The following is a 27,300-nucleotide window of genomic DNA, read 5'->3' on the forward strand; positions in this document are numbered from 1 at the left end:
TCTATTATATAAAATGTTCATACAAATCTGTAATAGAAATGTTAAAATTCTAAGAACATGGACAGACAACTCACAAAAAAGAAATTCAAACTAGTAAATAAGCGCATGGAAAAATATTTGACTGACCTGGTAACCAAAGACGTTTGAAATAAAACAGCAATTTTTCTAAGAGCCTTTTAAATTAGTAAGGAAAACATAAGAATTACTTTTACAAAACTCAGTGCTAGTAAGGATGTTGTAAAAGTGATATTCTCGTACTTTGTAGATGATTCTTTATAAACTGGTACCTCCTTTTTGGGAGGACAATTGGCAGTCTAATATAAAGAGCCATAAAAATATTTATAGCCTTTGACCTAGTAGTTTAACTTGTGGGAAACTATCCTGAGGAAGATTAGTCTAAACTATGGAAAAAATTAAGCGCCTGAGAGTAAATCGGGAAACAGTAAATGCCCCACGGAAGGGGGATGATTAATACGCCATGGTAGAGTCACTGGCTAGGAATTGACTAGCCATTTATAATTATGGGCATAGAGGCCATGCGGCCATGTGGGAAGACGCTTGTGTTTTCATATTAATTAAAAAGTGAGTCAACACTTGTGTATGAAGAGATATGCAGAGGAGAACAGATTAAAGTAAACACACTAAACGTGAAGTGGTTGATCTGGAGTGGCAGGAGGATATTGTCTGTTCTTACCTGCCTTTTTTTTGGTCATGTGCTGTCGTTCAGCCTGTTTCCCCCTTCTTCTCCCCGTACCTGCCCTCAACCAGCCCCCGAGCTCCAGGCCCAGCTTCCACAGCCCTAGTTCCAGCTGGTCCCAGGAGCCCTCCCCTCATATCAGTCAAATGAAACTCTCCTTTTTCTAGGCTCCCAGATGCTGTGTGGACATTTCTGTTATACTGTGTATGTAGTGTGCTTGGTGTGGCAATGATGTAGGTATAATATGTATGTGTTTCCACAACTAAGTTTTTTTAATTCACAAATTTTAGTAGAGGCAGGAATTGTTTGATTCTTTTTCTCTCCGCCAGCAGAGAGCACAGTGCATTGCATGGATGATATTTATTCAGCATGCCTGAATAAATCAATATTCGTTGGAATGAGTTGAAGTGCACTGAAATGAACTACTTCTGCTTCCCCGGCAGGTGGAGCTCACGAAGGTCTGCAGCACCTGGGTCCTTTTGGCAACATCCCAAACATCGTGGCAGAGTTGACTGGGGACAACATTCCTAAGGACTTCAGTGAGGATCAGGGCTACCCAGACCCTCCAAATCCTTGTCCTGTTGGAAAAACAGGTAATGGACATGCCCTTTGGTTCCCATGTATGGCAAGAGTTTGGGGAGGAAATTAACAACTCAAACACCAGCTACGAATGTTATGAGAAATAGTGTTTTAAGTCCACCGAGCCCTCATGTGTTGGTAAGTGGATTGGAAAGGGAAATTTATTGTAGAATAAATTCTTTGGTGAGTTCTGGTATTTAGATATACCCACATAAGACTCCCTTGCCGAGGCATTACCTCTCCCTCTTTCCCTCTTTCCCTCTTTGTACGTGGAAGTTGATTCTCTTTTCTGCAGGAAGAATTTTTTCCCCTCTTCTACGATACAACTGCTGTCTGGTTTTAGTGTCTTTGGAAGTGGTTATATAGTTTTGTGGATTATCCATGCCTGTTTGTTTTCCTTACTTCTCCTGACAACATTTCAGCCACATGTCAACTAATTAACATTCATCTTGAAATGTTTCTTAAGAGGCCAGGAGATAGCACGAGAAAGAGAGGGGCCAGTATTATAAGAAGTTGGCTAAGAAAGAAGGTTGAAACTTCCCTTGCTACTTGTGTATTCTTCCCACTTATTACTGCCTAATGCAAACAGAATGAGTGGTGAGTGGCTACACTGAGGTTGGCCTTTGAGCATCCTCCTTTGGTCATTAAGGATACTGGCCCTAGACTCAGACTACCTGAATTCAAACCCAAGGTCAAAATATGCAACTTTGACCAAGTTAATTAACCATGCTCACTTTAGGCTCCTCATTTGCAAAACGGGGGTTATTGTGGGAATTAAACACAATGATCTGTGTTAGCACTTGGTATAGCACCTAGCACAGAGTTGAGGACTCATGGCATCCAGGTCGTAATTAGCTTTTCCCCTAGGAAAGAACACATCTCTCTTTTTGGGCTTGTGCTAAATTCTAGTACCAAAGTAGTTCCTTTCCCCAAGTCTGATAATAATAGTTGGTATGCATCATCCTTCCTATGTATATATGGAAACTGAAGCTCAGAGAATAACACACCCAAGGTTACCTACATAGCAAGACTCACACTCAGGTCTACCAGAGTCAGTGCCATGTGCACAACCACCGCAACAAATTCCCTTGCTCTGAAAACCGTGACAGCATTGACCCCTCAGCTTGTCTTAAACACAACGCAGGCTGTGTCTAGAAGGTGCTATTTCCCAAAGATATCCCCATCTTTGTGCAGGGTGAGGTTTTTCGTGGGACACAGAGCCTCTGTCCTGGGATGGAGCAACCAGACTAGCTGGATGTGGCCCTGCCAAGGTGGGGATGCTGGCCCAGGACTGTAGGAAAACCCAGGTCACTGCACAGCGCCAACCACTTCTGCTGCCTTTCACTTGCTTGTAGGGCCTTGGAGGGTAGGAAGAAAGACCAGTTTGGAGTTTAAAGGCTAACAATCCCCATGGGGATTTGCTTACATGGGTTAGATATAGTTCAGTAGTCTTTAAGGTGTGGTTCTAGGGCCAGAGCAGCATCAGCATTACTGGAACCTTTGGGGGAATGAAAATGTTTAGGCCTTGCCCCAGATCTATTGAATCAGAACTTTGGGGGTAGGACTCAGCAATCTGTATTTGAACCTGCTCTCCACACGATTCTGGTCTATGCTAAAGTGTGGGAACTGCTGGTATAGGAGAGTGGGCGGAGAAGCAGAGTTTGAGCCAAGAGACCTGAGTTCTAGTCTTCACTGCAGGAGTCACTTTACTTCCCAGGACCTCAGCCTCCATATCTGTTAAAATGGACACATAGTCAATGCCTTTTAAAACATGCCATGTGGGTATCTTGATAAAAAAAATACAGATCTATGTAATGAAGTAGATTGAAGGAGACCTAAGATGTGGCAATCAAGTTGGGCTGAAAGAGTTGGATAAAAACCCAATTTATCTGCCATTTTCTCTGTTATCCTTCTGTTAAGCTAACTTATTTCTCAGTCTTCGTTCTACCTTAATTTGCCAAAAAAGAAATCACTTGTATAGACATGGTCATTGTTTCTAAGAAATAGCTGCAGATACGTCTCAATGGGAATCACCACACAGGTGAGAAATCCAAGAATAAAACCTGGCCTCCCCTCCCATGCCGCATGCTCCTTGGCATCATCTCACCCAGGACCAAGCAGCCGAACTCAGAGTCCGTCCTCAGGGGTAGGATGCGAGTTCTGGGGTGCGTTGTCGGGTCCAAGATCCTTTGGTTCCCAGGGCAGAGCTCTGTCTTTCCCTCTCAGCCTGGGCCCTCAGAGGCACTCGAGACACATCATGAAAAGGTTGTAAAGCTGCCTTTTGCAGACTACCAGAATTCTCTCGATTTGCTCTCCCTTGCCTGTAGGTTCATTGCTGTAGATGAAGAAGTTAGATAAGTAGTTCAGTGAAAAGTGAGGATCCACCAGAGAGCCACCATGTTAGGGATTCGTTCAGCAGGCATGGCTTCCACACTGACTTCTTGTCACTAAGAGCTGAAAGGCTGGATGCCTGAAGGTGCTGGAAGGCTTCAGAGCAGTCTCAGGAGGTTAGACTCCTGACTGATTGTGTTAGACCCCTTTTAGCATTGACTTGGGTGGGTCATTATCCCTGTGAAAAGGGACTCTTTCCCCCCCCAGCCCTATACAAAATTCACAATCCCTTCCCGGTCCCCTTATTTAAACAGCTGTCTCTCGTGCACTGGAGACAGAAAGAAATGGCTCCTTTTCAGAGCGTGGTGTCTAGTAATGATAGGGCATAGGTAACGGCATCAGTGAAGAGGGGTGACCTTTCTTGGGTTTGAATGGAAGACGTGCTTCGTTTCCGAGAGCAGCTGTCATACTAACTGCCACCGAAAGAGCAGTGGTGAGAAGGGAAGTAAAACAAGCACAAGGCGAAGATGTGCCAGAGGCTCTGTGTATGATCAGCTTTCTCACAGCAGCCCTGAAAGGCAAGTGTGTGATTATTCCCATCTCACAGCTGAATACATGGACGCAGAGAGGCGGAGTTAACTTTTCCGAGGAACTAAATGCACCTATCACTTATGAGCCAGGATTGGAGCCCTGAGCTCTGGTCTGTCCGACTTCAAAAGTTTACCCCGTCACCACCGGAACACACAGCCTCAAGTACTGTCTAGTGACTGTTTTGTTCTTGTATAAGGTGCATTCTCCAAGAGCTGAAACTGTTGCTAACGACTCAGCCAAGAGAAAAGAGTGAGTCATGTGGAATGGAAGTACATTAGCTAAGGAAATACTGGCTGTTACAACAGATAAACAATTATAGTGGCTTAACACAATCGGAGTTTAGTTCCTACCCCTGTGAAGTCCTGCCAGAGGTGGGTGAGGTTTGGTGGGGGTGGAAGGTTCAGCAGCCCAGATGACGAAAATCTTTCATCTTTCTACTTGACATCCAAGTTGTCCCGGTCGGCCACCTGAGGCACGCAGAGCAACGTGGCGGGCGTGGGACAGGCAGTAGAGCTCGTCCAGGAGGTTTTGATGGGCTAGACCTGGAAGGGAATACATCACCTCTGCCCACATCCCACTGACTCAAACTCGGGCATACAGCACCGTCCGATTGCAAGGCACAGCTGGGAACCTGGCTGTGTGCAGAGGTGGCAGGGGAAGTGGTTTGGTGGGCAGCCAACCAGTCTCAGTCACAGGTAAGGAGACGAGTGAGCCTTTGGGATGAGTCAGTCCCAGAGGGAAAGTGACTTAGAGTGACTGACGTGAACACAATCTGACCTTTGGGTGTCTAGTTATTTTTAATAAATTAACTCTTAGAATAATGACAAATGCCTCGGCCATTTCTCAAAAACCTTTTGCTTTTGCAGCCGATGATGGATGTCTAGAAAACACCCCTGACACGGCAGAGTTCAGTCGAGAATTCCAGCTGCACCAGCACCTGTATGATCCGGAGCACGACTACCCAAGCTTGGGCAAGTGGGTGAGTCCAGTCTTGGTTACCAGGGGACCATTACGCTCTGCTGCTCCGAAGGTGCTGATGACAGAAATGAGCGACACGGATGGGGAGAGACAATGGCAGTTGTTCAGTGGCTGCTTCTCCAGAAATCTCTGGTTGAGAAGGACTTTAAGTAATTACTAGTCCAAACCACAGTGAAGGCCACAATATACCAGCCTGTCCAATGAGTCGGTAGCCTGAACTTTTTCATCGGCGAGCGTCTGCAAGGGCTTCTCGCTCTGTCCCCATCTGGGTCTTAAGACATCCTAAAGTCTCACCAGTGTTTCTTACAGGAAAGATAGGATTAAAAAAAAGATACTGAGAAAATTTGCAAACTTTATCTCTAGACGGAGGGTAATGACCGCTGCAGAAGTAAGGAAAAACAATGCCAGAAGCTTAGCAACAGATGTATGTAATTCTGAGTGATGGGAAAAGAAAAAAAAGTTACAAAATGTGCATCTGTGATATTGCATACTGTCAATATCAGGCAAGAATCTATAATTGCCAGTTAAGGAAATTGTTTATAAGAACTTGGAAAGAGAAAGCATGACCATTTGGCACAGGCTTGCTAAAAACAAGTTTTGTGAAATTAATCCTTGCCAGCGTCATTCATTCACTTGCCAGTTTGGTGAGGGGAGTAAAGTGAGCATGAAGTATTTGGACCCCTGTGAAGGGTTTGATGAGATCCTCCGTGATCTCCTGTTGTGAGCAGTGGACAGATACACCCCAGCGAGAGAATGTCCCCAAAAGGGAGCTTGATAAAGAGTCCACCTCAACAGGAAAAGAGACTTCACATGGCATCCTGCATGTCCACATGTTTATAAATGTTTATAATAAAAAACTATGGAATGTGTACTAATCAGACTCTCAAAAAAGTGACACAACGTTGGAAGGGCCAGCACTGAATGACCGAGCTGGGATTTAAGATGGTTGTAACAGGCTGGAGCAATGAGCTGAATAAGATCCCAGTTGAATGGGGAGACACCTATTACGTTTCTGTGGTTGAGCCTATATAATCAAGTGGCGAAGCTGTGTGAGAAAAGTGGAGAATGCAATACTAGGGGTGTTAATTCACATACCTCCGGTATGTGAATGCATCTGCGGAGCGAGTGAATGAGGAGATATCCCCAAGTGCCTAAGCCCTCCGAAAGCTATCCATCCCATCTCAGTTCCTTACTGGAAGCTGAATTTGCTTCAGGCTTCACCTGGAATTCTGTAGTCTCAGGGACTAAACTCTCTCCCTTTCTTTTGTACTGTTTTAGAGAGAACTGTCTCTCCTCCTTAGCGACCATTTTTATGTTTTCGTCATTTTGCTTTAACGTTGCACTGAGTTGACTCAACATGCAACTTTCAACGTGCACATGCTTTCTGTCTTCAATGGACAAAGCAACAACACCCTGTACATTAATTTTGCTTCCTCAAATATGCATTATTCTATTTTCATTTTTTCCATAAGCCGTTCTGTTAGGGAGAATTGGAACAGGGGAGCCGTGTTGAAGCCTACCAGCAGAGTTTAAATATGTTGAATTAAATTGGCAAACACCTACAGGTTCTTGAACAGGAGACTGGAGTCATGAAAGGCTTCTATCAAGACTATTCTGGTGGCAGAAGAGACTATAGGCAGGAAAAAAATAAAAGCAGTAATTCCATCTATGAAGGCTGTGAATGTAGTGAATTCAGGTGAATCTCCCCAACATCATGAGACTCTTAGACATTTCAAAGGAGGCCGGGGAACTGACTAGAATTGCTATGTGACAAAAATAGAGATGAAGAGGAAAGAAGAGATGTGTCAGGTTCATATGAAGTGGATGCTATGAACTTTCCCTCTGAGGGAATCTTAAAAAGAAAGGGGAAAAGAGGAGAGGGAGGTGGGAAGGAAAGAAGGGAACTGAGAGAAGGAAGGAGAGAGTAGAAAGTCACAGAGGATCACAGAGAATCCACAAGAGATGGAGAAAAATATTGCTGAATGGAAGCAAGGGGCAGGTTCAACAAAGACCAAATGGAAGATGTTAAGCCTGCTTTGTCCCAGGCACTGTGCTAGGTTCTCAATGTGCAATAGTCACCAAGACGTGGAACTGGTCTTCACAGAGCTTGTAGGCTTCTGGTTGAGAAAAACTAAACGAGAATCAAATGAAGCCCACCTAGCACAGTTCAGCATCATGTTCTGGCTATCCCAAGGGCACCAGGTGCAGTTACCAGGACAGGGGGAAGATAAGGCGGAGGAAGATCCGTGACTGAGGACTCATGAGGACCCCTTTTAGCAAGTCACACTTGCTAAAAAGGGCAGTGTCAAGGTGGAAGGTGAGAAGGTACCATGCACAACTGGAAGGCTGGAAATGAGCAGAAGGATGCGAGAGGAAGACTGTGGACAGCCTGACTGAGGGCAAGATCCCACCTGGGGAGTTGGGAGGAAGGGAAACCCCTCCGGTGCCAGCTTTCCTTGCCTCTTCTCAGAAACCTTCACAGATTTCTCTCACCAGGTTCCACTCACTCTCAGCGCTCCAGGAAGAGGCCAACACCACCCTTTACCTCCTTTGCACCCATTTCCAAATATCAGTTTGTTTTCTCAGTCATTCCTACTTTTTTTCTACATCAGAGCTCAACCATGCAAGTTAGGACTACATGAAAGGGAAGTACTATTACACATCTGTGACCAAGGACCAGTGTTTCCACACCTTTTATCATCTATGAGTATGTGTTTGTTTAAACAGAAGTTCCTTTCATTTATTTTCTCATTACCACCTTAACAGCAAAACATGGTCTGCTTGATCTTCACTCAGACGTGGGAATTGAGTATGCCTTTATTTCTAAGCTGGGGTCCACAAGCTTCCTCAGTGTATATAGAGAGTGAGGGCCTCAAGCTCGTCTTAAGCTCAACCACCCTTTGAGTTAACAAAATAATTATTTTTCACATGAAACTGCATACAAGACCCTGATGCCTTATTTACTGATAATGTTTCCCTGGAGCTGAGCTTAGTTTTTAGCAGTGATTCCCATATGAACATCAGTGTCTTGTTTCCTATGTTTTTATCTTTGTTAATACATCTAGACACATTTATGAAATACACATCATATGCCCTCCAGGCCTGTGTTAGGTGATTAGAATACAAAGATGAATAGTAAATGTCGTTTGTAATACACTAATAGATAGTAATATTTATTGAGCACATACTATGTGCCAGACACTATGTTAAATACTTTACATGAAGTATCTCATTCAATCTGCCCATCCCCATTACTCTCATTTTACAGATGAGAAAATACAGGCTTAGGGAGTTTGAGTAGGCTGTGCAATACCACAGAGCTGATGATTGTCAGAGCTGGGATTGGAACTAAACTGACTCCAGGAGTTCTTGGAAAACTGGATCAATCCCTTACTTTGTCCATGGCTCATCACTCAGATAGTGTCCTGTACAGACATCCCACCAAGTCCTACCTAGGACTGGTTGCTTTTCATACCATGTTATGTACCCACAGCATGGAGTGGCTATGACCACAGGCTGGCTACTCTAAGGGTCAGTCACTCCGCTCCTTCATACGTTAAATCGCCACGCGTACTTAGGAAAGAGTTTTAAGGACAGCAAATATTTCTCCTGGGCAAGTGCTTAGCACATCTTTTCAACAGCAGCTTCGGCAATTAGAAGCTCTTCCTCAAACGGAAGCAGCTTGTCGTGGCCACAGCCTGAGCCGGAGGGAAATGAGAGACAAGGACCCTCTCTGCTGCTCTTTGCCTTTCCTGACCTCAATGTGGCTACGAGTGGAGTGCTCTTCAGGGGGCGTTGGTCTCATTTTCCCATGGGACCCAGGTGGAGTTAGGCCGGCCTTTACATGATGCTTTTCTTAGTGTTTTGCGTCAGGGGGCACGTGATGCCAGTTCGTCCCCAGCTGGGTGGTAACCCGGCTCAAGTAGTGTCTGCCAGATTTCTCCGGTGCATTTTAACATTTTTTCCTTTTGAAATTAATAATTCATCTCTAGGGAGCTACTTTGAAACTATATAAATATTTTGTTCACATTAAAATTTTAACTAACAATTTTAGTATCCACTGATGATCCTCACCAGAATCAGTTATAACTATGGTAGTTTCGAAGGTGATTTTCTCACTCTGTTACTTTTTGTGCATTTGTTGGTTGGCATTTTACGCTACGCAAGAGTAGATAAATAAATAAAGTAGTAAATACATAAATAAAGCTCCCTTTCTCTCTCTCTTATTTATCTACTCATGTATGTATTTACCTAGAATTGTGTTGATACATTTAATATCAGTATGGATTTGGTGATGCCTGTTATTATTTATTTTGGTGTTCAAACTGTCCTAAATTTCACCAGTGGTGGTCTCTGCAAGCTGGCTTCTCGTTCTTTTTAACATTTCTTGAGCACTTCCTAACTTTCTGCCCCAATTAAATATTCCAAATTCATTCATCCTTGCGCTTTCCCTGCCCTAGCCCTGGAAGCAGATATTTCTGCAAGGAGCCCCCCTGGTTCCATTTAGGAGTGGAATTCAAAACCAGCATCTGGGCACTTGTCCAAAACCTTGATGGCACAGTGGAAAGCCCTCTTTATGAACTCGAACCTGCTCCTCACATGGGAACCAGGCTCGCCACTCTCTCCTCCCCACCCCATTGGCAAAGAATGGATGTCAGGAGAAGGGACTGGTTTCTTCTCAGACTTCCTTTACCCGTACTATACCTGCCAGTCCCTGCCTGTAGATCCTAACTGCAATGCCCCAGCCACTTTCATGCAGGGATGGGCCCTTCAGGAAACACAGGCACCATCCTTGAGAGGAAGACTTGCCAGACCTTTTGCATTTCCTTTTCAAAGAAAGCTCTTATGGGCGTAATCTGGCCCACAACCTTCTAGAGGGTAACTAAAACGATGCTGCCTCTACCCTGATGGTGGCGCTGTGGGGCTCTGCTGCAGTGGATTGGCTGTCCCACGTGATGGCGCCAGCTCTCAGGTGCCTGTGCGATCACTGCCTCCTGCTCAGGCAGCTGAACATCAAGGTGAGCGTGAAAAAGCTTCTGTTCTCACCCCCGTTTCCCCAGCTACCTTCCCCAGCCCTGGTACAAACTCCCAGGACATTCTCGGTGCATCGGGAATTGTTACGTTCCAGGAAGGCAACTGTAGGCGACAAGAGTGAGTCTCACTGAGAAATCCTCATTCTTCGAGTAAATGATCTGCATGTCCGCCTTTTCTCCATATATGCATATGTATGTGTATATATGCACATATATATTTTTAAATTGAGGTGACATTGGTTTATAACATTATGTAAGTTTCAGGTGTATAGCATTATAGTCTGGTATAATGTTAACTATACCAAACTAACTATAGCGTGTCCACCATTAGAAGTCTAGTTTCCATTCATCACCTTACCATCGACCGCCTGACCCCCTTTACCTATTTGCCCTCCCTCCATTCCCCTTCCCCCAAGGTTACCGCCCACCTGTTGTCTGCCTCTGTGAGTTTCTTTTTGTTCTGTCGCCGTCGTTTTTCCTACTCCACATATGAGTGAAATCATATGCTGTTGTCTGTCTTTGACTTATTTCATGTAGCATAATACCCTCAAGGTCCATGCACATTGTCACACACGGCAAAGCGTCACCTGGTGTGAAATCGATCAGCTCCCCAAGTGACTGTGAGAAGAGGCCGTGGCCATTGTGGGCCTTTGGGCAGCGGAGGCGCCTTCCCTCCCTGGCTGGCTCCCTGCATAGTTGAGGTTGGGCAAGAGATGCGCACTGTAAATTGCGGGTGAGGTGGAGTCTGATGAACACGGATATGACGAAGCTCATTCTTGGCATTTGTCATTTTCATTTCCAAATCTACCATAAAAATTCCTTCTACCCAGACAGTTGAGAGGATACAAGTGCTGCACAGACTGGTTTCTTACCAAAACTCTGTCGTCTCCTTTTTTAAAAAAAAAAATTAATGTCAGGATATTTTATTTGGAGTAAGATGCATCACCTTTTTTATACATTATTTCCCTTCTCATTAAAATTCAAATTAAAAAAGAACAACACCAGGATGACCCCCCAGTTCCTCTTCTCTCCTTGTGCCTCCAGGTTACGTGTCTGTCTTTTGCAACCCCAACAGGAGGGAAATCTGCTGAGCATGTGTCTGATATTCCAGAGCTCATTTAAGTCCCCTACGTGTTTGAAATACAGCAATATGTGGAAACACTTATACAAACTGTGGTAACAGATCCCGTTTTCTTCCCCCAACATAACTTTCTTTCTGCCAAAAGGCTTTTTTTGGGCAATTTTTTAAAGGTTCAGTCTATTAAAAATGTTATGGACCAAATGGTTTTCCGATTGTCTTGACTGGGTACACTGACTTCAGCCACGGGAGGAAAGGCTGCAAAAGTCAGAGCGTTTCATTTATTTACCTAGAAGATTGTTATTCAGAGTCAGACACTACTCTAGAGAACAGTTTGTGTGTACAGCTCATAACAAGGGAGTGAGACACGAAAGTAAAGTGAGATAAAATTGTTTGTTTTAAACGGCGGCTATTCAAAGGGAGGAGATGTGTTTCCAATGCCTCTTGGGTTTCAGAATGTCATGGTTCCCTGTTTATGTGATTGTCTGTGACACTGACAGGCCTCGGGGCATCGCAGAGGACTTTATTCAGAGCTGCACAACCACCGGCTTCTCCCTTGTGGTCTGTTTTTCTGACACGGCATTCCTTTCATCTAGTTTTGTTTCCAAAATATGTGTATGCAAATATCCAGGGGACACACCAAGGGTTGTTTTTAAAATAGACTTTCACCAAATTTGATCCATATTTCTGCATTTGTTTTCTTTTCTCCCCACTGTAGAACAAGAAACTCCTCTACGAGAAGATGAAGGGAGGACAGAGGCGGAAGCGGAGGGTAACGCACAGCTGGCTGGGCTGTTTGGGGGACACCCAGAGCTTCCTGGGTGGGGCAGTGGACAAGTCATTACCTTCCGTTGTTGGAACGCAGCAGCCTCCTTTCACGAGCAGTCCTGGGAGGGCCGAGCAGTGGTCCCAGGCGACAGGGCCATGCCTAGAGAGCCTGCCCTGGCTTTCTGAGATGGCCTTCTCTAGCTTCCACACCTGACCCTTACTGCCACTCCAAGCTTTGTGGTGATTCGGTCACCTGCATTGCACACACAGGACACGTGTATTGCATCTCTGTGTGGGTGTGGGAAATGCAGGGAGTCCGTGAGGTGTGTCTTCCCTCGGAGAGTCTGCAGGTCACTGGGGAAGCTGCTCACCTGTCTGCATCAATTACATAAATGCGCAAGAGAGGAACAAGGAAGTGGTGCTCCAGGCCATATTCTGGAGGCATGTGGGGACGAAAGAGGAGGTGAACAAACCTCATTCTTCCAACATAGATTGGTTTTTTTTTGGGGGGGGGCTGACCCAATTGATGTAAAAATTGGCTAGATTTTTGTTATATTGGTTTGCTGACCACTCAATTAACTAACCATCCCAGGGCTGCCCAGGGTGGGACTTCAGCCTGGGTGCATCACATTTAGCCACTACGGTATTGCCTCATGCAAAGCTGCTAGTCGAATTTGCCTTGGGTTTCTCATGCATTTGATGGCATCTGGACTCGGTCAGTGATCACTGTCCACTCTGTTGATCCTCTGGCGCCTTCCTACTCAGAAGAGGTCTGCCACCTGCCATCAGTTTCTTCTGGTCAAGTGGGAGAAAAAGTTAAAAGCCTGCTATTGCATAGCAAAGTATGGCCAGAAAGTAACCGTTTTTGTGAAAATACACAAAGCTAACCGTATACCTAAGACCACTGACTCATTATTTAGAATAGCAAGTGCCAGGATCCTGGCAAAAGTTGGGACTCTGGACAGTGGTCCTGGTGGCCAGGCTGAGAGTTTGGCTGAGTCCGGTCAGAGGGCCCTTTAGGAGGTGTGGCGTTTTTGGACTTGGCACTAAATCTCAGGCCCCTGCAGCAGAGTCCCAAAGTCCCTAAGCTGCCTGACAAGAATGCAGAAATGCCATGGCCTGTTCTCTCTGCGAGACACAGTTCTGGTGTCTGGAAACAGACCTTCTTGGGAGACTCACCAGGGTTGTTAGGGGTTCTTCTTGGGTGATTACAGTTTCCAGTGGCAGATGCTGGCAGGAAGCATCCGAAGGGTATTGTGTGGTCTTGAGAGAACATCAAGAAATTCTATTCTAAGAGCTCAGAATACACATAATTTACCAGTGAAATGGCTTGAATATCTCTCCATGGCCCAGCAAGGACATTTCCAAATAAGACTGATAATGGGCCCACAATGAGTAACTAACTTAGCCTGAAGCTTTAATTGTCCCTGCTTCCTGATTCACCATCCCCTCTTGCCCTGACTGAAGTAGTGACTGTGGGTTGTGATTTTGGTTCAGTGATGAGATCAGAAAATCAGAATTCTGGCTAGGACACATGTTATAAAGGTTTTACTTTGGTCTAAACTTCCTCCTCAAAGGAGAGGCTTAGAATTTGTGAAAATAAGGGTCGCTTTGACCGACAAGTATCAAGTTCTTTCTATTCTCAGGCATCTGCAAAGACATGTATTCATGCCATAAACTGTGGGCCTCCCGGGGCTGCTGGGGAAACGGAACTTGCCTCCCCAGGTATCGGGCTGTGGATGGTGTTCCCATTCTTGACGGAACATTTTACCACCTCAAGTGCATGAATCAGTGTAAATAATGGGCTTCCTTTTGGAGTTAAGTAAGGCTTTCTCCAGTGAAGCTCAGCATTTGCTGTGGGTTTCCAGAAGGCATGGAAAGTAGGGATTCGATCCCAGTGGTTTTTCCAGCTGTGAAATGGGAATAACTTTCACTTGGTGGCCTGGCCAGTCTCTCACCCAGAGGAGAAGATGCATGTGTACGCGCCTGAAGTTCTTCAGAGGGTACTGAAAACCAAGTGTCCTCCTCCTCATTATTATTCTTAAGTTAGGATTCAATATTAATAGTTAAACACTCATCAAAAAACAGTCACCAACTGATTGCTCCTTTTACTTCCTCACTCATGTCCATCCCTCCAGTCTTGGTCATGTTCTGGGTCTGGGTAGAAGGTCCGTCTCCTATAAAAGAATCCAAGAGGATTCTCCCCAGAGTCGCAAGGAAGCCCCTGGTGGTTGTGTCTAACTTTCTCTACTTGTTTAGTTTCAACTGAATTCCTCTGTGCTTCATGAGTAAAAGGTTAGTTCACCTGTAAATGACTTTGCAGACTTTTTAATTCTTAAGATGTATATTGTTAATATTCGAGATCTGCTGTTGATCTTATTTAAAGAGCTTATTTGTTGATCATTACAAACATCTAATATCCTTTTTAAGTGTATTAGAATGCTCAGAATAAATATTATTACTAGAATTCACTCAAAATATTTATGATATTTAATATACTTGTTCAGTTCACACTTACTCCACTTACCCAAAGATTCCAATATAGTTCCCTAGGGTAGGCCAATCTAGTTGGTGATTTTCCTAGGATGGAAAGTATGTGAATTTTTTAAATGTTTTAAAAAAGATTTTATTTATTTATTTCTAGAGAGAAGGGAAGGGAGGGAGAGAAACATCAGTGTGTGGTTGCCTCTCATGTGTCCCCTACTGGGAACCTGGCCCATAACCCAGGCATGTGCCCTGACTGGGAATCAAACCAGCGACCCTTTGGTTCACAGTCCACACTCAACCCACTGAGCTACACCAGCCAGGGCTATGTGAGTTATTTAAAATATTTTAAACATGCCTTCCCAGCAAAGTACTGTCTTTTGTGACATGTCATTTTTCAGATCTATGAGGACATTGTATATTTTGTAATTCTTAGCTAGTTCGTGATGCATTTTTGCAGGGTGAGTTGGGACTTGCATGATTCACTACCCATCGAAATGTGGAAAGACATTTACAAACACTAAACAACGGTTCCATTGTTTCTCTTCGGAGAATGTCTACGCACCCTTCAAAAGAGTCACGGCAGACCGTGACCCAGGGGGAAGAGAGACCCACCTGTGAATTGCATCCATTCATTCCCAGGGACTTCCTGTCCAACAGGATTGCCGGCCAGTTGCAGCTCTAGCTTTTCTCTTATACTTTTGTTCAGTTATTGGAAGGTGACTTCAATAAACTAATATTTCACAACTTTACATTTTTTTCTGCTTGCTTAAGGCAGTGACTCGTTCAAACTTAAACCTCAAAGAATAGGTATGTGTTAGAAAAGGAATGGAAAAACCTTGACTCATTCAGAATACCAACAGATAAAAGAGATTTCAGACTGAGGGATCTTGAGTCAAACCTGGTGGAGCCTTCCGCAGAACCTCCTCCTGTTCCTTCAGCTTTTCAGTTTGTCCGAGGGAAGGTGGAAATGGCTGCTGGGGCCCCGGAGGAATCCTCGTGTAGGAAAATGCTGGCGGGAAGAATCAGCATAATAGAATGATCTGTGGCCAGCCTGCAAATACGAATTTTAACTTGGCCTGCTCTGTCATCTTTAGAAACTTCTTCTTGTAAAATAATCTAATGCATTTCAGATTCTCTCTCCCACCTAAATAAGGTCATAGAATAATTCTCTTTCATATGGGGCTCGTGTATTTAGTTAATAGTGAGAGTGTATTAGCTGGTTCATTCCAAATCTCTGTGCCAGAAAAAGGAGGGGGGATACTGAGCCCAATAAGAACTTTACAGCTGTGCGAAGGACACAGTTAGATACATTGTCAGACGGCATTTCTCCTCCCACTGAGGGGTTGTGTAGTTCACTGAAGTAGCCGTTTGCTGGGTGGTAGTTACCATGGTTACCTTCTAGTCAACTCAGTGGGCCAGAAATGGTTCTCGCTCACCTGTTTTGTGAGATGTCTGTCCCTGACGTTCAGGTGTAACACCAAACCATGTATATTGTTTCAGAGTGTCAACCCATATCTGCAAGGACAGAGGTTGGACAACGTTGTCGCCAAGAAGTCGGTGCCCCATTTTTCAGAAGAGGATAAGGACCCAGAGTAAAGTGAAGACTTTGGGTGGACACCCACACGGCCGTTTGTCCACGGCATCGCTTCTGTGCATGTGCTATGAGCGCCCCCTGAATGGCAATGTGTTTCTAATTTAGATGAGTGTGGATGAGAGCAGCTGTACTGTGTGCATTGTCCTTCAGGCTGATAACTCCGCTTTCTGCTAAATTAGAATAGAAGCTTTTTTTTTTAACACGAGGACCTGAAATGAGCATTAAAATTAAAGCATGTGTATCAGTAACAGTGAAAAGCAAGATTGTGAATGAACTGTCCTCAGATTTCTTGCAGTTTGGAATGAAGCTTTGGGCTGCATTGTTTGGGCCACATCTGCAAAAAAGTGGCATTTATTTTTGATGATGTTGCTCACCGAGCCCTCGGGGGTTGTGACACACCAATGAAGAGGCCTGTCCTCGAGGGGAGGAGTTGGCACATTTCACTTGGCTGCATCTTAATAAATGTGTGTGCAAGCATTGGAAGTTTTTTTAAATATTCAGAGCATTCTAAAACAATGTCTTTGCTGAATAAAACAACTCACACATACGAGCTTATCTGATCTTAACAGCAATACTGTGAAGTAAACGGGACTGGATAATTGTCCCCATTTTACAGGTGGTGGGACTGAGACTCTGATAGCTTCGACAGAAGCTCTCTTACTACTAGTGACTAAGGTTTTCTGACTTGGAGTTATTTTACTTGTTGAGTACATAGTGGTGTTTGTTGTGTGCCAGGCGCAGGGCTGGGAGCCGATCTGACATCTGTGAGGTCCTCAGGCCTCAGATCATGTAATCTCAGTTTCTTTTTTATATATTATTTTATTGTTGTTCAATTACAGTTGTCTGCATTTCCAACCCCCCCAACTCCCTCCCCTGATCCCATCCTCTCTGTGAGCTCCAAGTAGGTCAGTTGGCTACCTTCTTCTTTTTAAAAACATTTTTTTACATTTATTGATTTTTTAAGACAGAGAGAGAGAGAAACACTGATTTGTTTTCCCGCTTATTTATGCATTCACTGGTTGAGTCTTGTATGTGCCCTGACTGGGGATCAATAAAACCCACCACCCTGGCCTATCGGGACGATGCTCCAACTGACTGATCTACCTGGCCAGGGCTCCACTCTGCTTTTCAAGTTCAGAATGGCTGGTGCCAGAGCACTGCCCTGCCTGTTTCTGAAGAGGTGTGCAACTGTCTTCCAGCCGAGTCCTCCCACATCAGAAAAGCAGCCCAGTGGAAGGCTGGCAGGAATCAGTTCACTGTTGAGGTTCGTTCTGTGCCCTTTATAACTCCTCACTCCAAAGCAGACAACAATTTCAGGCTTTGATATAATTGGCCTCGATTTCCTCGTCTATAAAAGGGAGACAGCAGTGAGGAAGCCCTCAGGGAGAAACATCATTCTTGGTTTGAATTTTAATAAGTGCACATTTATGCCAGTAGCTTGTTCAGTAGAAATAGCTTGACCGTATATAGTTAACATATGAGTTTGTTATTATGGCTTATAAAAATCAAGAAAGGTATTGGCACCTTTTTCACAGCAGGAGGCATTTTTCCAAGACGGCTTCTCTAAGCAGTGTCTCCACCTCACATAGCATGCTTTCAGGAGCTGGGAGGGTCTGCCCTAGGCATTCTGGGCTTTGTAGGCATTTCAGTTACATTTCATACCAATGCTAGTCCTAGGGAAACCAGACACGTCTTTCTCTAAGATTAGACAGAGGAAGGAAAACGGCTTAAGAAGGACGTTTTGAGATCATGAGTAAGGAAGTGGAGGGGAAGTAGGAGGAGGTGGGGTCACCATGCCTGTGTTTGTCCTCTTCACCTGCAGACACGTTCGTGTCCCCCCCCCCCCCCCGTTGTTCTCTGAATGGCAGGTTGGTTTTCACAGGCTCCCCTGTCAGCTCTCTGGCCAGATTTAACATGAGGTCACTGAGGGCAGAGGAGAAGGTGAAAGGTTGGGAGAAAGCAAGGTAATTTGCTGCCTCTCCCAATAGCTACATCTCTGAGGCTCCAGTCTTGGTCAGGTGAGACTGGCTCCTCCCCTGGTCCCTGCAGCCTCTGGAAGCCATGGCTTCTGCCCTACTGTTAATCTCTGGGTTATGTCGCTAACTAACCCCTGTAGCCGCCTGGCTCTTCCATCACATGTGGTACCAACTTTTTATATTAAATTCCTTCTGTTTGAAATTCTCTGTATCTGCCGCAGAATCACAGGGTGACTATTAAGGTGTCACTGCCTTAGCACAGGCACACGAAGGCTCAGGTGAGCCCACATCCACATGTCTGAGGTGGCACTGTGGAGCCAAATGGAATGGGAACTAAAGATGATGGAGGCCTGAGACGTGAGTGGGGTCGGATTGGGCAGGATGGGGTAGCAGCTCTGGTTCAGAACCTGGTTAATTCTGCATCTGTGAAGGCCCCCATCTCCAGACTCTAGTTTTCTCATGAGTGCAAAGTTAAAGCAAAACAAAACGAAATAGATACTGCCCTTTCTCTGACGCCTAGAGACTGCGTCCTGCTCAGCTGTACCTCATCTGGAGTCCTTTTCTAGCAACAGTGCTGGGAGTCAGTGAACATCTATTTAAGCAGGGAAGACCCCATCAGGGCATCGAACTGTGAGGAGCTCCTTGGTGGGTCCCGGGGTTCCTCGCCGTGGCCCAGTCAACATGAACACTCCATAAACTTCTGTGTCTTCCATTGTCATTCAAGCACACACCTGGCAGGTGGTCTGGAATCCCCTTACTTAGGACCCTTCCAAACGGGACTTCATCAGTCTGAAGTGGGGGTGGGCTGGGATCTCTGAGGCATGGGCATTTCTGGCTACCACACAGTCTCCTTAGTGAAGCTTTGTCTTGCCTAGAGCCCACACGCTTATCTAGTAAGGCGCCAGGCTCAGGCGCCAGGACAGCTGACATGTGCTCCAGAATTGGGCTAAGGAGCTAAAGGCTCCAGAATTGGGCTAAGGAGCTAAAGGCTGCTGCGGGACCATGTGGAGCGGCTCCAAGATGTGCCTCCTTCCCTCTCCCTCACCCTCTCTCCAACGACCACTCAGCAACAGACCAGCTCTAGGTAGACCCAGGGTCTGACTGGAGCCTTTCCATAGTAGACTGATCACGGAGAAGAACCAGCGGCTCTTCTCCCAGGAATGGTACTCACTTTTGGTCTCTGTGCCCAATGGCCTCCCCACTTACCCCTACACACAGAAGAAAATGGCATTTGAAGTAGCCTTTTCACTGGACACCCAGTTCAGTCTCTGCAGAGGACACTCATGCACCCACAGGTGGGAGAGCTGAGATCCTGTCTAAGTTTCTGTGATTCACTCAGAAACACTGCGTGAGTCAGGACCAAGCCAGGTGGGGAGACAAATGACTTATTAGTCTGAGAAACCCCCGATGCAGAGCGGCTGACAGGGAGAAAGGCGTCATGGCAGAACCTATGCAGGTGTGATGAGGACTTGGACGAGGGGGCAGCTGACCCAGAGTGGGCGGGTCGGGAACGGAAGCCAGAGGTCACACCCAAGATGAATCAGAAAGAGTTTTTCAAAATCAGAAAGGAGAGTGGGAGGCAGGAGATTTCAAGCAAAGAAATGCATGTGCAAACCTATGGAGGGGAGAGAGACAACAGCCCATGGGAACGTCCACTATGGTGGCACAGTTTTAAGGGTGACGTGTACTGGAAAGCTAAGAGGAGACTGTGGCAAGAAGAACCGGAGCTGAGTGGGCCATGCTGAAGTGTGTGGATTTTATCTTGAAAGGTTGGAAATCTCAAGAGGATTCCACATGGGGAAGGGGCATTATCAATTTCAGATTTTAAAAAGAGCACTGGTAACAGGGTGCAGACCAGGCCAAAGGCTGTTCAAGTTCATAATCAGGACAAGAAAGAATAGGAGGAGGGGCCAAAGAAGCTAGAAATGCTGAAGTTTCGGAGCACGTAGAAATTCCAGGTCCTATGAGTCCTGAGAGCTATTTGTAAAGCAAGCTGGTCTCAGTGCAGGGCGTGTGTGTGGTCTTCATCTCATTACGTCCAAGTGTTGGAGGTCAATACTCCAAGAAAAGGAACTCCAACATTTTGGGGAGATATCCTTCCCAGCAATGTCCACCTAGCAATACAGTCAGGTCCTCAGAGGTCTCTTTCCCCCAAACTTGGTATCCCTGATTCTTTTATCACCTCCCCTGTGTTCCCGTTGGGATTCACATTCACTCCTGTACAGTCCCTGCAACAGGTATAATAGTAAGTTATTACATATGCAAAACATGTTCTACATACAAGGTTTATTTAATCCTCCCTCCCTACTCGATGAGGCCACTGAGGCTGAGAGGTTGCATGACTTAACGGAGATTCCACACTTAGTAAGAGGCAGAGTTGGAAGTTGAACTTAAGTCTCTTGGTCTCCACCGCTGATACTCAACCCTGTACCACACTGCTACCCGATACTCACCTTCATTTGCTCTGCCTGGTTCCACTGGCTTATGAGTCCTTTGAGGCCACGGACTGCGTCTCATTTCTCTTTCTATCCTGGTACCTTGCCTGGGTCTGACAAAGGCAATCACTGCCTGCTGAATGAATGAGATAAAGGGACTTTCTAAAGAAATGAGGAAAGATTGAGCATCTCAGACTATGTGTAAAGAAGGAAGGGTGGTATTACTTCTTATGCTGGTGGGTTCACAGATTGACATGAAGTTGTGTTATGAGTCCCAGGTCCTTTGAAAACTAGCCAATAGAACTCTCTTCTTCCCTTTTTCCCTGAGTAACTGCCCAAATGTTGGCTGTTCAGAAAGCATCCAGGGACACTTTGCTGTACTCCAAGGAGGGCTGTGCATGACCTAGTTATTAGGGAAATAGACCAGACCAGTGCAGGGGTTCTCCTCACCCTGAGGACATAGTGGCTTAGGCCATGGGCTTTTGTCTGCCAGTGTTCCTCTTGACCAGGGGAATATCCAGTAGGCACGTGGGTGGCTCATAGGGCATATGCCAACCTTTAAGTATATCACGTGCTATGGCAACAGCCTTGGGAATTAGAACAGAGAGACCGTGGGAAATGCTGGCCAGTCAATGGGAGCTTGTTTAGAGCACACGAGGACAGCCCCAAGAAGGAGTCAGCAGAGGGGGTCAGTTCCACCTTCCCAAAGTAACACCCAGGACGTTATTCACGACATCCACGGACAGGCAGAGCTACACAAAGAGGCTAATGCCTTGAAAAAGTGACATTCCCTGAAGCCTCCTGGGGACTCGGTTTTACCGGCAGCCTCAGCACAGCTGTGTTCGGGTGCTTGCTCTTCACACGCCTCACTCCTCTCTCTAAAGGGAAAAAAGGCTTTACCAGGACTCGGTAATGACTGTAACTTTCTCTGCTCTCTGCTTGGTGACTTCTCTGAAGGTGAATCAGAAACATATGGGTCATATTTCCTCCTAAAACATACAGGAGTGGGATATATCAGAGTTGGTGGCCAAGAGCCCTGAGAGAAGATGGGGTCTACTCAAACGGAAACCCTGGCAAAATGGGCACACAGGAGACCCTGCAGAAAACGAGCGAGAGAATCGTGGATGTTACACCGTGGCTCCTGAAGTCTGTAAGCAAAGGTGAGGTGTTTGCAAAGATTCTAGCAGAAATGTGTCCTTGAATTTGGGTTTAGAAGTATTACCTTAACATTTGTAAAGACTCAGAAGAGAGCTGCTACAGGATGGGATGAGATAGACCCAAAAGGCCATCCTCAGAGCCTGAACGTCCTATTCTTTGATGAATTGAACGTGGCAGTAGAATTTGTCAATACACTCCTCTCCACAGAAACCAAAAACGTATGCAAAGGAAACGAAAATATTTGTGATCACTTTGTAAAAAGTATTTGTAATCGCAGGGGCAATTACAGGCTGGAAGAGTGAGAAACATCTTGATAAGACCACTTTGGCTTTATAGTGACTCACCCCCCACAGACCGTCCAATGAGCTTCCGTCTTTTGATGCCACTTCCTTTGCCAGGACCATCCCAATACGACTCACTTGTTATTTGGGTGATCACTTATCACGGAAGTGTGTTAGGTGCCCATTTTTTTAATTTTAATTTTCAACTCTAGAGAAAAGGGAAGGGAGGGAGAAAGAGGAGAGAAACATCGATTGGCTACCTTCCATATATGCCCCAACTAGGGATTGAACCTGCAACCCAGGCATGTGCCAGTTTGTGCTTTCAGTTTGTGGGACGATGCCCAGCCAATTGAGCCACACCAGCCAGGGCTTAGGTGCCAAATTATGAGCCTTGCTATAGGGGTCTTATACAAAGGTGCACACGACATAGGCTTTCCTTGTATAATTTATAGCAAAAGAAATAAGCTAACCTTCAGTCATTTATGCACGATTATTATGTATTTGATCCCGTATAATCTCAGTTCAGCAGAGACCAGTTAGGCCCAAAACCTTTGTAATCAGATCTGCATTTGACCTTGAGTTCTGCTACTTACAAGCTGGGTGACCGGAGCCAGTCGTTTCACCTCACGGGATTTTAGTTCCTTTATTTGACAAATGGAAAAGGTAGTATCTACTACAAATCAATGTGAGAATACATTCCCTGCAATATGGCACTGGAATTAAACCTTGATATTCACGCCAAACTCAGAATTAGCCAAACTACAGTGCAAGAAAAAATTCTTTACTCTGGATAGTTTTAGATAAAAGTGGTATCATACAAAGAATCGGGTGCTTAGTAAATTACTTGAAGATGTGGAGGAACAGGAGTTGGGGACCCATGGCTGGACTTCAGCAGTTCAAGGTCACCATCAGAGCCGGAATCCAGGGGTCAGGAAGCAGAGGCCACTGCCACCACCAATCTGCTCTGACTGATGCGTGACACTCTCAAAACCACACTCCCAAAGCCATTGTCTTGACACAGCCATGCCGAGTGCCTGCTGCTACTGTCTCTCACAGTAGAAACAGTAGCAGAAGAAGTTTTTCTCTTTTCTCTTCCACCTTCAAACCCGTGGAAGTGCATCTATTTGTTGTTCTGTTTTGCTTCCAGAATCCTCGTTGCAGGAGTCAGCTAATGCAATTTTACCTTCCAGCCCCTGCAATACGAGAAGGCGTGCAGCAGGTGATGGGAGTAGAAATGTGGGCCAGTTGGCCAGTCTTAACATGGGATAAGATCTTAAATATTAACTCTCACTATTTTTGTTTGCTATTCAATTGATTTACTTTTACAACTGATAATTGACTCCAAAAGCTTAATTTTTTTGTTGGTGTAACTGCTTTACCAGTTCAAATCAGGACATCACCTGTTCTAGCCCATCACAGCTTCTGGCCCATCACGACGAGGCGACGTTTAGCTCTCCTTTGTAGCTAGACCTCAGCAGTTTGTTTCATTTCACTTCGATGATCCCCCCAGACGATGTCATGGACTCTGATCCCTCCTGGGGGGTCCTGTGTTCTGTTCAAACCTTGCTATCAGTGATTTCAAAGTTCTGCTTTCTCATCAACATGCTAATCAAACAGGGGTCTCACATTCCGCCAATCTTACTGCTGCTGGGCCAGACGACGCGGGGACAGGGCGCGCTCTCTGGCAGCCGAGTTGCCGTGCTTCACAAGAAAGCCTTTCTTTAGAACTCGGACCATTCGCTTCTCCAAAGAGCCACTCTACCTCACATGCCTTGTCTTCCAGCGCACAGTCCGCTGAATCCCTGGGAGGCACAATGTTCAAGGAATCATTTCTGTTCAAATGCACTGTCTTGTCAATATAAGGATATGCTCCTGGCCTGGTCTAATTTTCTATTACTGAGCTTTTTCCCTCGATACTTTTGTGACAGCTCGGCATTTACCGAGGGCATTTGCTCAGGGGACCACTCCTCAGGGGACCACTCCAGCTTGCATCCTGCACCATTCCATATTGTGCTGGATGGTTTCACGGACTTTTTCGACTGGGCCAACCAGGCAGCAGAGGGACCCCTCTGCCCCCACTGGGGAGAGCTGTCCCACTCAGCCACTTCCTCTTCATACACTTTATTTGGGGAGAGGTCTTCACCCTCGTGAGAGTTGTCAAGCACACGCCTGCTTTCTCAGGAACTCTCTGAAATCCCATTGTGCTGCACTTGCTGAAGTTCAGTCTGAATGCTTTTGGTTCTCACGTTTTCCTCGTAGCCACTGTAGTGCTGGAATTGTCCTGGATTCGAACACGCAGGGGATTGGGGTCTTTAGTGATAGGTAGTGGGCAAAGGGGCTTGGGGTACGAGGAAACCCGGATAGTCCTCGGTACCGCTGAACGTGGAAAATACAGATTGCCATTTCCGAAGGCTGCCCAGGAACTGAGACTGATTTTCATGCAGATTTCCGGTACCAGGAACTTGGGTAAGGCTGTTGGGCCACACCATCCAAGTTACAAACAGGACTGGGGTTGCTTTTTAGAATGTGCTCTTTCCTCTGAAGAATTCATATTCTAGGCTACCTTAGTTCGAAGCCTGCGACAGGCAGAGTCTACGGCAGCACACGCCGCCCTCTTTGTGGCCTGGCCTCTGCAACCTGGTGAGTCGGTGGCCGACTACCTTTATTAACAGACATGCTATTTAAGCCAGCATGCATGAGCTATTATTCTTAGAAGTGCAGGTAGTCCACCTCCTATTTCCCTCCTTCGCTTCGTTAGAGGTATATAATCAGGAAATGGGTATTTTTCACCTAGAAGTAGCAAAGCACGGGTAAGTCGAATGCTCTGGCGAAGGTCCATGTGGAGCCCAGTTGTTCTGAGCTCAGTTTAGCCATCCAGTCCCTGTTTTATAATGGCCCCGCAGCAGAGAGTGTGGCCAAGGGACAGGCTGTGGAATTTTAAAAGCAACATTTTTCCCACAAATTTCCTGTTTGATAAAGTAAGAAAATGTGTTCCAAAGAAAGTGAGAAATTTCAGCAAAAATGCACATCAAACTCAAGCCATCGTTCCGCCCAGATGTACAAGGGCACGAATAAAAAGGTCAAGATGGAGGTAGGTTGTTTTCTTTTTTCTCTTTCTCTGTACTTTGGCTCTTTGCTTTTTGTTGTTTATTTTTGGGTTGGACTCAGCTTATTTCTCCTCCGCAACTTCCAGGAGCCTCCAGATTGGATGCTACTTAGAGTGTCTGAGGGCAGATAATGCATCATATCTAGATGGCACCAGTTAACTTTTTAAATCCGACTATGTGTAATTAGTTTATCATACTGTACCAGAAAGCCCTGAGAGAAGTGGGCATAGGAGAGAGGACGTCATTTTTATTGTAGCAGCAGATGAACTTAGGAAGTGGAAGGCGTCGATGGGAGAGCCAGAAGGAGGATGAGGAGATGCCCCCAGTCTGCTCTGCACCCAACCGCCCCACCAGGAGCCCAGGAGAAATTCTCCAAATCACTTTTCACATAGGCCTGGACGGTTGATTCATCAAAGATGTCTTCAATAGATTCCCAACTCAAACCACATTGCAATATTTTTTTAATAAAGAAGATTGAAAATGTGAATGTAGTATTTCTTCTATTTTTAAAAATGGATGTCTTCAGTACAAAACACTGGCAGCAGCTAACACTGTGGCTGTTAATACGTTCAGACTAACTGGGCACACAACAAGCAGAACCGTAACGTCGCCCCATGAAGTAGGACCGGATCCTCTCACGTGCGTTCGCCTCCTGCCTCACATCATAAGAGAGGGGTGTTGGTTGGACACGTTTTGTCAACACTGAAAAGTGTAAACAGCTTTTTCAAGAAGCTGGAGTGTTTTCGTCCTGATTCACTGCGGACGACTGCAAGAGCGTTTCCTTTGAACACAAAGCACTTTATAAATTGACCCTACCGAACCAATTTATGTGTTTTTATCCCTACTATTTTTAATGAGTAACTTTTTGATAAAAATTCATTTCACTTGTTCCAGCCTTTCTGTGATGCTTGGGAGAAAAGAAACAGAGTTCATTTAAAACACGTTTGTTTATGATGGATGAAACCACAAACTTTTTGTGATGTTGACCCACTCACAGAAAGAGAATCTGAACTTCAGAGTATTTTGTGTTTGGACAGAAGACACACCAAAGAGAAGGGGCTCATTTCAATTCAATATATTATAGGAAGGAAAAGATCAAGGAAGAGCTGGTCTTAAAACTGTCAAAATATGAGAATTTGATGGGAAGAAAGAAGGAAAACAGATCAGTTGGAAATGTAAAGATAAAAGAGTTGGATCCAGACATGTCTATGTAATTTCTCAGAAATGAAAACTGCACTGGCAATTTGGAAAGAGATATCGAGAAACAATATGCATTAAATGTTGAGCGGTGTTTTTTTTTTTTTTGCAGCAATGAACTTGGAAGGCTCTTGGAACACATGCATAATGGTCTTATGATTCATCTACATATGGCCTTATCCTCAGTGACTGACAAAGGGGGAAATAAAGGTTCATAAGGAATTAAACACAGAAGACGAAGCCAAACACTATTTCAGAAAAAGACTCTGGGAAGCCAGCAGAGTATTAACTGCGTCTATTAAGCACACACAGGAATCAACCACATGCAAAATTTCCCCTAATGCTGCCACAGCTCTGGGCTGCAGGGGTCATCTTCTCTGCTTTCCCAACAGTGCGGAAGTGGACTTGTCTAAGTTGCTTAGGTGGTTGAGCTTTGGTGCAGGCAGAATTCTTCCCACGACACCAGGACTTCCAAACCTGTGTGTTGGTCAAAATCGTCTAGTGAGCTTTGTGAAAACACAGATTCTTGGGCCCCTGGCTTAGGAAATTCTGATTCTGAACTCTGCTGCAAGTTCTGAGAATCAAATGTTTAAAATTTTCCTTCAGTGACTCGGATGCAGGACCAGTTTGAGGAAACAATGCCCAGAGTTGCAGCCGGAGATGGCGTGAGGATGGGCGAAGACAAGAGGCCAGGAGAGAAGCGGGTAGAATAAAAACGCCGCTGCTGTGTGAGCAGCCTGAGAAACCACACGAGCCATCTCACAACTCCTGCCAGGTCAGAGAAACCTGCCGTGGTGCCACCGGCACTGATTTCTAAGACTCTAGATATTCCTAACCAGCCCACTTCCTCTCCGAAGTATCAGATACTCCTGGGGTTTGGAATTGTGCCTTCAGAAGACATGAAAACCATGATAAAATGCTGTTGCCACACCTTGTTTCCTCGGCATGAATCAGGATGAGCTGCTTGGGCCTCCACCAATAAACAGTGAAGGAAGAGGCACTGGGAACCA

The 27,300-nt window shown here is 45.4% G+C and overlaps 1 protein-coding gene across 3 annotated transcripts in view; it reads left to right on the forward strand.

Annotated features, from left to right (window-relative positions):
- SCG5 (secretogranin V) overlaps window positions 1-16,617 on the forward strand; it is a 56,242-nt gene extending 39,625 nt beyond the window's left edge. For all 3 annotated transcript variants that reach the window (XM_037056134.1, XM_037056137.1, XM_037056135.1), the window contains exons 3-6: window positions 1,141-1,290; window positions 5,065-5,177; window positions 12,006-12,059; window positions 16,043-16,617. In XM_037056134.1, coding sequence (XP_036912029.1) covers window positions 1,141-1,290; window positions 5,065-5,177; window positions 12,006-12,059; window positions 16,043-16,138 — 413 coding nt within the window. In that variant the 3' untranslated portion in view covers window positions 16,139-16,617. The remainder of the gene's footprint in view (window positions 1-1,140; window positions 1,291-5,064; window positions 5,178-12,005; window positions 12,060-16,042) is intronic.
- Window positions 16,618-27,300: the final 10,683 nt, after the last annotated feature.

This window comes from Sturnira hondurensis, unplaced genomic scaffold (assembly GCF_014824575.4).
Source record: "Sturnira hondurensis isolate 20B ecotype Veracruz unplaced genomic scaffold, ASM1482457v3 Scaffold0008782, whole genome shotgun sequence".
NCBI classification, from domain to species: Eukaryota; Metazoa; Chordata; class Mammalia; order Chiroptera; family Phyllostomidae; genus Sturnira; species Sturnira hondurensis.